We start from the raw sequence: 10021 nt of genomic DNA, 5'->3' as shown, positions 1-10021 counted from the left end.
TAATGTAATTTTGTTAAGTTATCAATTGGAGTAATAGTTGTTTAACATAAGATGAAAATAAGATTGAGATTGGTCAAGAAGATATAGAAGACATTGAAAACGTTGTTAAATTAGCTAAGAAGTTTGAGCAACCTTCACAAAGACATCTTCAAGAGTTGTGTCTGCGAGTCCCCAAGCCACCACCGGAAACATCATCTTTGCCTTCTCCAATGCTTGAAAGACCTCTGTGATCTTCACCTCTTGCTTTTGAAGCTCAAACTTCTGAGTCCCCGCCGTTCGATATATCTTCTTTGCGTTCTTAGAAATAGTATCCACTAATTGCTCCACTTCTTGCTCGTGTTCCTCTGAAGTTGTCACAGTCAGTATATAGGATCCTCCATATCGACCCTTCAACTGTCATTAAGGTTTTAGTTAAAGACTGGCTCAAGTTCAGGTTTTGAAATAGGTCGTTAATTCAGCTACTCTCTGTTTATAACGATTTTTAAGTATATATATATAAGATGTGTTTTAGTTATACCTCCTTTGGATTGCCTATGCATTGCAAACTACCATTAACGAAAATTCCAAGACGATCACATAAAACTTCAGCTTCTTCCATTGAATGTGCTGAAACATAAAACCAAACCTGAAGTCTTCTTTTTGTTTGTATGATGACATTATGTGGCAAACCAAAGGGAGATATGAAGCTTAGAACACTCACTCGTGAGTATTATCGCCCCTTTTTGTTTAGCCCGTTTTACTACATCCCATAAACTCTTCCTTGAGGCTGGATCAAGCCCGGTGCTTGGCTCATCCATGTAAACAACCTTGACAAACCACAAAAGACATATAACAGAAAACGAGATTTAAAATAATCTTGTCATAGACGATCTTAGATACCAAAAGAGGTTTTTCAAGTTACTTTGGGGTTTCCTATGAGAGAAATGGCAACGCTGAGCCGTCTCTTCATCCCTCCACTGTATTTCCCAACTTTTTTCTCACCAATCCCTCCATGGAAAAGGTTGACACTGCGAAGCGACTCTTCGACAGCCTAATTAAACCCGAGAAAACTCAAATTAGTTTTTGCTTTTATACATAAGTCATTCACAAACCAATCTCGAGTTACTTGTGTCAAGACAACCCCTTTGAGATTCTTGAGCCTTCCATAAAACAGTAGATGTTCCCTTCCACTCAGTTTCTCCCACAAGAGACTGCAGAAAAATCAAATGAAATGGACTAGGAAACAGGACAGCCTCAAAGGAAAAGAAAGGAACATAGATTATATATAGAGATATTTACTCATGTTGTGGACAGACTCCAATTGTTGTATATATCCGGTCCATATCGGTTAGTATGTCAAGACCTTGGACAAATGCTGTGCCAGACGATGGTTTGATGATTCCTGTCATCTACACAGAAACATTAGTACATATGCCAAAGAGGTTGACTAGAAGATGCGAGAGATTGCACTCTTTAACAGTTGGAGTTTATTAGACATAAAAGATTAATATTCAAACGGACCATGTTGATGAAAGAAGTTTTGCCTGCTCCATTAGGACCAAGCATGCCAAAGCATTCTCCTTGATGTAAAGCCAGAGATAATCCTCTTACCGCAACTTTCTGAGGATTCCCATCCTTACCTGAGTACACCTTCTTGAGATTATTGCATAAAACCGCGCAGTTTCCCGTTGATTCAAGTAGATGCTGCTCTACTTTCTCCCTCTGGCACCAAAAAAAATAGATGCATACAAAATCTTACTCAGCCTTGTCAATGTTCTAAACTGAACTTGATCTTCTTATCTCATCTTTACCTCTTGACACACATCTGGTTTTTCCATTTCAACGACAACTTTTGAAGTTTGGTTGTTAGAGAAGTAGTGATGTTGTTTCTTCTTTGAAGAGTTTTGTCGTAGGAAGAAGAAGAATGGATGTTTCCTAGAGTAAGTGATTTGATCAATGTAATATGCTGAAACAAGAAGTAACAACCACTCAATGAGCATGATACAAGTAACTTGTTTCATTCCATTATTCTCAAAATCTCTCCATCTCATTCCATCAATTCCGCGGTAATCTCCGGAAAATGCAGACTGTGATAACTCATATAGCCCGCGGTATAAAGTAAATCCAGGGTATAACTCCATTGCAATTATCCATCCTCCTAGAGAAACAAAAAAAATCACATAATGAATCATAATATATAACAAAATCTAGCGAATGGTCTGATTCGGGTTTAAGAACTTACTTGGAAAGAGAGGATCTTCCAAGAAGAATTGGAAAAGAAAGATTCCTAGGAGCCCGGTTCCAAAGACATATATGTATGCTATAACTGAAATTTCAAATGAAAAATGTAATAGTTCTGAACGAACTTGTTTAATGTGACGAATCTTGAATCATAACCAGGATAGATACTAAACCTGTAGCAGTTTTAACATCTGAAAACATTGCAGAGGCTAAAAAGGCGAGTGATATTTGAAGATTTATGTATATCAGGAAGAAGACAAGTTGGATACTATAGTCGTTAAGCCTAAAGAAGTTTAACCCTCCAGAAAAAGAAAAAAAAAAAGTAAAAGCATCAAGTATTGAGAAAGAACATTAAAAGATTCACAGTTAACATATTGGATAGAGTTTGAGTTATTCTTCTTACCAATGGCTGAACCGAATATCGCGAAGCAAAACATGTATAGAATTGATACCAGAAGAAAATAAGTGTATGAAACTATCCAGTAAGGAACATCACCGAGTCCATGCATTTTCATCATGATTCTTAACCTCTGTTGTTTCTCATAGACCAGTGTTGTTAAGATCACCTATTATAAGATTCATAAGGAATAACATCAATCAAAGCCGAGATGATGTAAAATGTTTTCATTGAGATAATGTAAAGACTTACAGGGAATAATAACAGAATGACCCATGTGAAGAAGAGCGGGCCGATTAGAGAGGCGATATCTAGGCTCAGTTTAGTCTCTGCTTTAGGCATTTCCTTGACATACTCAAATAGTATCTTTGTCTCAGAACCTTTTAGGAACTCAAGATATGCATTAGATGCCTGAAATCGTTACAGAAAAAAAAACAAAACAAATATGAGCTTAAGATTTGTGTGGTAATTAAATGATAACATCTATGTTTGAGTAAAGGGTTAAGCACAAAATATATGCACCATGTTAACTAAGCGAGGGACTCGAATCAGAGCCATACGTCGAACCACTGTATCGTTCTTGTAGGTGGAGTTGTACCAAACACAAACATTGAGATTGTTCCCATTTGTGTTCTGAAAATCAAAAGCTAGAAAATGGAAAGTTCTGAAAATTACATATAACAACTATTGCAAAGAAGCGAGATGAGATGATGATGAAAGACCTCCAGCAAACTCATTGATCTTCTTGTTTGGATTTCCTTTTCGATAACCTTTAAAAAGCTCGCTGTTCACATCAGAAGAACTATCCACCCACATATTTAAGCCTTGGACACATTTTACCTCTAGACATAAGAAAGAAATCCTCTGTTTTTATAAGAGCATTTTTGGATAGAATTAAGGTTTTTGATATTGTGAAATGGGAAGTTGTATTGTTTATACCTTTAGGGAAAGCAAGAGGTGATTGGTGAGTTAAGATTGAGAAAGAAGAGTTTGGTGAGCATTCATGTTGGATGTTGTAAATGGGAAGATCTGAGATGAAAGCCGAGTCCATATGATTGGTGTATGCAGGGAAAGATGATGAGCCCTGCATATAAATATTAGACATTGCACTTACCAAGACATAATTGGCTAAATTTCCATCAAATTCAGATGATTTGCTATGCATATTTCCAATTAGAACTGTCAAAACAAACAATTTCATTGTAACATAAAAAAACAAAGAATATGAACATTTCATCTCCAATTAGGGTTTATACTTTTTCCAAGTGACTGATTCTTTCCGGTGAAGAGAAAAGTTGCAGGGGAAGAATGGTCCGGGTGTGGGGTCGCGGCTCGGTATTGAGGAGCCGGGATTTGAAGTAATGGAGTCCATTGTGGTGGATTAGGAATGGCGCAAAACGCTGCTTGCTCTGGAGTGGAATACCTTAAGTCACAAGCTTTCTCTTTGCAGCCACATTGGCCATGAACGTCGTTGAATTGTGTGTCAAAGAGCATTTGGACAACAAGGAGAAGTAGACAAAGGAAGAAAGGGATCGTGATGAGACGTATATTGCTCCATATGTCCCGTCTCTGCCAACATCAAAGACAACAACACATCATTATAAAGTTTTACTCTGTTTTAGCCGTTTTAGTTGTTTAAGTATACTGACACCTGGAACACTAGATTCTTCCGAAGTAAAGCGTCGGCTTGAGTCAAGAAACTTGCAGGACTCGAATCCGCCGTTACACTGAATGTGAGAAGATTTGATGGACTCAAATAATTTTTCAGGAATCTCTAAATGTTTTCTTAGATGTATGGTTGTACAAAAGGAAGAATTGTGCATACTAATCTAGTAGCGTAATAACAATTCACTTATCAAGACTTGAGATAACACGTTACTGAAGTGGCATATAGGTATTGGACAATGGCGCTGTATTTTCTTGTTAGTCATTTCGTCTAGGTCAAGTAATATTATTTCTTGCATCTCTCACCCAACAAATTTACTCTTTACCAAACCTGTATAAACATGAATATAATAAAACGAAAAATGGGCTTTTTTATTGCTACAATTTAGTTGTTTATTGCCACAATTTAGGGTTTTCTTAAGGAACTCGGCTTAATTCCAATTCCTATAAACCGTTATATGAATTTCGAAACAGAGTAAAGCCAGTGGTTACGCCTTAAAGGTTGTTGTGTTGTGTCGCCTGCTTAAAGGAGCTCTAGTATTTATTTCAAGTATAATCTCATTGAAAATTCACGAGCTTGTATAATTTTTTTCCAGTAATATACATGATATATGTGGTAGCAATTTGACAAAAACAAATATTATGGACAACACAAGTATGAATCTAAGAAGATCAAGAGAACACATTAAAGGATTGACCGGTTCTAGCAACCTTGATGAAGACATCTTCAAGAGTTGTATCTGCCAGTCCCCAAGCGAAAACCGTGAAGTTGCTCTTCGCCTTCTCCACCGCCTGGAACACCTCTGAGATCCGAACCTCCTCCTTTGGAAGCTCAAACTTCTGAGTCCCTGCGATGTGATATATCTTCTTGGCGTTTGGGGAGACTTCTTGAATCAGCTTCTCCACTTTTTGCTCGTGTTCTGAAGATGTTGTCATTGTAAACACATAAGATCCACCGTACCTTCCCTTCAGTTCTTTAGGGTTGCCAATGCATTGCAAGCCTCCGTCCACAAAAATACCCAATCGGTCACATAGAAATTCTGCTTCTTCCATTGAGTGGGTTGTGAGGATTATCGCAGTGTTTTCTTTAGCACGCTTGATGACAGTCCATAGGTTCTTTCTCGAGGCTGGATCAAGTCCTGTGCTTGGCTCATCCATATAAACCACCTTCATAGGTAAAAGAAAATGAAAACGAAATCCTTAAGCTTCAAAGAGCTCAACTCTCTAGGTGTACTACTTATAAAGGTCAATGGTACTAAGTGTACTATTTATAAACGAACAAGGGATTCTCAGACAATGGTGTACCTTAGGATTACCAATAAGCGATATGGCTACGCTCAGCCGCCTTTTCATACCTCCGCTGTATTTCCCAGCAGGTTTGTCGGCAACTCCTCCGTGGAAAAGGTTGACACTCTTAAGAGACTCTTCCACAGCCTAATGTGAGGTCAATAACGATGAGAGATGGTTTGAGCAACCGTAAAATTGTATCGTTTGATAACTTTTGGAGTAATATAGAAGGGAAGTAAGATTGATAAATTACTTGGTCGAGATCAGAGCCTTTAAGATTCTTAAGTCTTCCATAAAACAGTAGATGTTCCCTTCCTGTCAATGTTTCCCAGAGCAAGCTGGACAATAAGAGAGTGATTACACAATTATAGTGTTGTGTGGAACAGTAAGAAACTGTTTATTTGTCCTTTCTTGGCTAAGAACAAAATGAAATGAAAACTTACTCGTGCTGCGGGCAGACACCCATGCTGGTGTACACTCTGTCCATATCGTTGCATATATCCAAACCCTTAACAAGCCCTGTCCCAGATGTTGGTTTCAGGAGCCCGGTCATCTGGCCAAAATACATTACATATTAGTAACGCTACAAGATTATTATCATCGATCAGCCATTAGAAGTAGAATCTAAGCTCCACTCAGCTCAAAAGATTTGTCCATTTGGATACTGACCATATTGATGAAGGAGGTCTTGCCTGCACCATTGGGTCCTAACATGCCAAAGCATTCTCCTGAAGGCACTGCAAGAGATAGCCCTCGAACTGCCAATTTAGGCGGGTTCCCATCTCTACCAGGATACACCTTCTTCAGGTCGTCACATACAATCGCATGGCTTGTGCTCGACTCAAGCATCAATCGCTCGACTTTTTCTCTCTGATTAGGATAAATCTTTTATCAGAACAAGAATTATCAAGAACATGGAATATATATATACTGTGAATCCTTTTGACATACCTCCTCAGTAACATCTGGTTTCTCCATCTCAACAGCGACTTTGGAGCCTTGCCTCTGCAAACTAGGCCTTCGCAAAGAAGGAAATTTCTTGAAAGGGCTTTGCAAGAAGAACAATGGGTCTTTTCCGGATGAAGAAATCTTATCAATATAGTATGCTGCGATGAGGGCGAGAAACCACTCAACGATAATGATGTAAAAAACATCATCCATTGCACTATCACTGAAATCATTCCACTTCATCCCATCTTCCCCTCTCAAGTTTCCCCGGAATGAAAATTGTGCGAACTCATACAGCCCACGGTATATGGAGAAGCCAGGATATAACTCCATGACAAGAATCCAGCCTCCTGGAAATGTATAATTAAATTGCAATCTTGATCAGTTGTGAGAATAAACACATAAGTATCGTTCTTCAAGATCATAATAACTTACTAGGAAATGATGAATCTTCAATAAGGAAGTTGAGTAGAAACAAGCCCAAAAGTCCAGATCCAAACACGTATATGTAAGCAACAACTATGTTCAAGACATGAGAAAAAAAAAATCATTAGCTTGTTTTAAACCCCAACGTCTTCTTGATCATATTCAAGAAGCACAATGTTAGTTAAGTACCTGTTGCTGTCTTGACCTTTGAAAATAGAGAGGAAACTAGAAAGGCAAGGGCGATTTGCAGATTTACATAGAGAAAATAGAATACGAACTGAATGCTGTAGTCATTAAGCCGGAAGAACTTCAGTCCTGCAGGGAACCAACAACTATAAAGACACAGATTGGAAAAACAAGACCTGTATATATTGAGAGAAAGGCTTCAATTACCTATTGCTGACCCAAATATCATCAGACATATAACGTATAACACGGATATGGTAAGAAAGTAAGCATATGAAATCATCCAATATGGACCATCTCCTAGCCCATGCATTTTCATTATAATTCTTAGATGTTGCTGTTTCTCATACACTAATGACGACAAGATCACCTGCAAACAAATGGCTCTGAATATGAATTTATAGATCACTATACATGAGAGTGAATATTTGTGAAATAAAACGTAAAGTAGTCTATTGAATGCAAACTTACAGGGAACAGAAGAAGAATAACCCATGTGAAGAACAGGGGACCAATCAGAGACGCGATGTCCAGACGAAGACTTGTTTCTGGTTTAGGCATTTCTTTGGCATATTCAAACAACATTCTTGTCCCCGGGCCTAGTAGAAATTGAAGGTAAGCATTTGACACCTGCATTTTCGCAAATTGTAAGCCTCAGTTTCAATCAAGAAAGCAGTTCCACATGGTGAAAAAAGCATATTGAGAATGCAAGGACGAGGAATGTCTTAGAGTACATTGTTCTTTTCTTACCAAATTGACTGAGCGGGGAACTCTGACCAACTTAATAAGTCTTCTTCCTGCATCGTCCTTGTATGTTGAATTATACCAGATGCGCACATTGAAGTTGTTCCTATCCGTGTCCAAGAGATCATATGCTAAGGCAACAATAAAAATCAGACAGGAGGAGTCAGAAATCTCATATGTGCATATAAAGCATTGTTATTGTTATAGACCGACTGAGAAGTTGACCAACCTGCAGCAATCTCATTTATCTTCCCCTCAGGATTTCCTTTCCGATAGCTCTTGAAAATCTCGTCATTGACCTCTCTGGAGGTATTTCTCCAGAGATTCAATCCTTGAACACATTTTAACTCTGGTTTTGACACAACCATTAAGTTAAAATGACTATACAAAAATTTTCCTCAGAGGACAAAATATATGGACGAAAGAAGTATCATGTTTAACAAAATTGAGATTAGATCATAGAACTCAACCAGATTTCATTAAACTAACACTGATATAAACAAATCTAAAATTTGAGTATCCCTCTTAAACATATATGAGATTGAAAATTCAATACCTTTAGTAAAATTGAGAGGTGGTTGTCCGAAAGAGAATGGTAAAGAAGCATTGAGAATGCACCGAGGTTGGATACTGTAGATGGAAAGATTTGAGACAATCCCTGAATCAAGATAGTTGGTGAAATCTGGCTCAGCTGTTGTACCCTGAAACATATGAGCTCAAACAAAAGCTAAGAAACAGATTCACACACTTCACACAGTGGAAACAAACAGATTCCAACAACAGAAACTCACCAAGACATTATCAGCTAAAGTACGCAAAAGGTCAGTGGAGTTATCCGGTATAGAACTAGTGAGCAGATTCCCAGACACAGCTAGACAAAAAAAAAAACATAAAAACATAAGTTCCCCACTGAACACAACAAAGAACAAGGGAGAAAAAGCAAAAAAAAAAAAAGGAAACATACTTCCTCCAAGAGAACGGTTGTTTCCAGTGAAGAGTATAGTCACAGGACAAGTCCCTGTCCGTCTACAAGAATCATCATTAAGATCTCTAACATCGCGGCTTTCAGGGCGCGGGATTTGTAACAACTGAGGCCACTGCGGAGGACTAGGGATGGAACAAAAGAAGGCTTGATCCGGAGAAGAATACTGTATACCGCAAGTGTTTTCGAGTTTACCATCCCCATTCGTGTCAACCAAATCGCAACCACATCGGTTATCAGCAGAGTTGTTGACTTGAGTATCGAAAAGGAGCTGTATCAAGACTAGGAATACGCAGAGGAGGAAAGGGATCATGATGACCCGAACATTGCTCCATAGATACCGTTTCTACACCCAACGCAATATTCACACAAAAGACGGAATTAATCAAAACTACTGATTGTAAATACAACAATATAATCATCATAGCCACCTTTATATAAAAAAATTGTAGCAAATCTGTAATTATGTTGGTTAATCATTAAATTAGCCACTAATTATATTGTAGAAACTGATCCAACAAGTTCCCGGATATAGAAAAAAAAAAATCACAGAACACAATGTATCTATCTACGCACATTAAACGTAAGTAGACAAACGAACACTGTTATGAAATGTAATTTGGATACCGTAGAGGAGAAGATAACGCAAAATAGATACCTGATAGACTAAGTTTTTCCTAAGTAAGGCATTGGCTCTGGTTGAGAAACTGGCAGGACCTGGATCCGCCATTGATTATTGATGAAGATTTCTTCGATTTCTCTGTTTCTTCTTTATTGTTTGTTAGGTTTTTTTATTTTGTTTGTTTTTGGGTTAAGATAATTATAAATTGAATCCCAAGTTTTTGAACGGAGAAGGGAACAAATCAAAATCACCGCCTTTTGGGTTTCATATAATAAAGGAGCAGGCGGAGAGAAGAGAAGAACTGAGATCAGATGACGGTAGGTGTAAAATTACGTTGTTACCCTTATGCACACGCTTTGCTAAGTACGTTTTAATTAGTTACATATGATAATTAGTTTAATTCTGATTGGTCAAACAAAACTACAGAGAAGTAAATAATTTCAACGAAATCAAGAAAGCTACATTCGAGGAATATTTCAATGTAAATTTGGTAGGAAGCTGTGTGGAGGAGAGTGATCCCACGACCCAATAGATTCTACAACTA

At 37.9% G+C, this 10021-nt stretch overlaps 2 protein-coding genes across 7 annotated transcripts; both read right to left on the bottom strand.

Moving 5' to 3' along the window:
• On the bottom strand, window positions 1–4505 carry LOC104783880 (ABC transporter A family member 8-like). Of its 6 annotated transcripts, none has more exons than XR_015596833.1 (18): window positions 4267–4505; window positions 3874–4186; window positions 3732–3796; window positions 3557–3701; window positions 3340–3459; window positions 3140–3264; window positions 2870–3028; window positions 2624–2786; window positions 2394–2519; window positions 2222–2305; window positions 1791–2137; window positions 1501–1701; window positions 1279–1388; window positions 1106–1190; window positions 902–1030; window positions 701–806; window positions 518–625; window positions 1–393 (listed from the first exon to the last, which is right to left on the bottom strand). XR_015596833.1 is itself a non-coding variant. In XM_087510339.1 (18 exons), the coding sequence occupies exons 1-18, from the start codon at window positions 4438–4440 to the stop codon at window positions 115–117; spliced, it is 2820 nt and encodes a 939-aa protein (XP_087366465.1). In that variant the 5' UTR covers window positions 4441–4505; the 3' UTR covers window positions 1–114. The 6 variants fall into 6 exon arrangements, 5 of the variants coding, with proteins under 5 accessions (XP_087366465.1, XP_087366466.1, XP_087366468.1 ...); XM_087510339.1 differs by having other exon boundaries at window positions 518–606; XM_087510340.1 differs by lacking the exon at window positions 3732–3796 and having other exon boundaries at window positions 518–606; window positions 4269–4409.
• Window positions 4506–4822: 317 nt separating this feature from the next.
• LOC104790983 (ABC transporter A family member 7) lies at window positions 4823–9796 on the bottom strand. The gene is made up of 16 exons (XM_010505086.3): window positions 9514–9796; window positions 8838–9201; window positions 8665–8744; window positions 8430–8574; window positions 8103–8222; window positions 7880–8004; window positions 7601–7759; window positions 7337–7499; window positions 7133–7258; window positions 6953–7036; window positions 6521–6867; window positions 6239–6439; window positions 6013–6122; window positions 5823–5907; window positions 5588–5716; window positions 4823–5449 (listed from the first exon to the last, which is right to left on the bottom strand). The coding sequence occupies exons 1-16, from the start codon at window positions 9583–9585 to the stop codon at window positions 4955–4957; spliced, it is 2805 nt and encodes a 934-aa protein (XP_010503388.1). The 5' UTR covers window positions 9586–9796; the 3' UTR covers window positions 4823–4954.
• Window positions 9797–10021: the final 225 nt, after the last annotated feature.

The sequence above is a fragment of the Camelina sativa genome, chromosome 4, assembly GCF_030686135.1.
Source record: "Camelina sativa cultivar CO46 ecotype springtype chromosome 4, ASM3068613v1".
NCBI lineage: Eukaryota > Viridiplantae > Streptophyta > Magnoliopsida > Brassicales > Brassicaceae > Camelina > Camelina sativa.
Note: the sequence above shows the minus strand (reverse complement) of the source record. Positions and strands in the feature narration are given on the sequence as shown.

Coding starts and splice junctions, on each gene's coding strand:
- LOC104783880 (XM_087510339.1), bottom strand. CDS start 4,440: ATGCACAATTCTTCCTTTTGTACAACCATACATCTAAGAAAACATTTA. Junction 1,191..1,278: donor GGAGTCTGTCCACAACATGA/GTAAATATCTCT, acceptor ATTTTTCTGCAG/TCTCTTGTGGGAGAAACTGA. Junction 807..901: donor CTCTCATAGGAAACCCCAAA/GTAACTTGAAAA, acceptor TGGTTTGTCAAG/GTTGTTTACATGGATGAGCC.
- LOC104790983 (XM_010505086.3), bottom strand. CDS start 9,585: ATGGCGGATCCAGGTCCTGCCAGTTTCTCAACCAGAGCCAATGCCTTA. Junction 8,745..8,837: donor CAACCGTTCTCTTGGAGGAA/GTATGTTTCCTT, acceptor TTTTTTGTCTAG/CTGTGTCTGGGAATCTGCTC. Junction 5,450..5,587: donor CGCTTATTGGTAATCCTAAG/GTACACCATTGT, acceptor TTACCTATGAAG/GTGGTTTATATGGATGAGCC.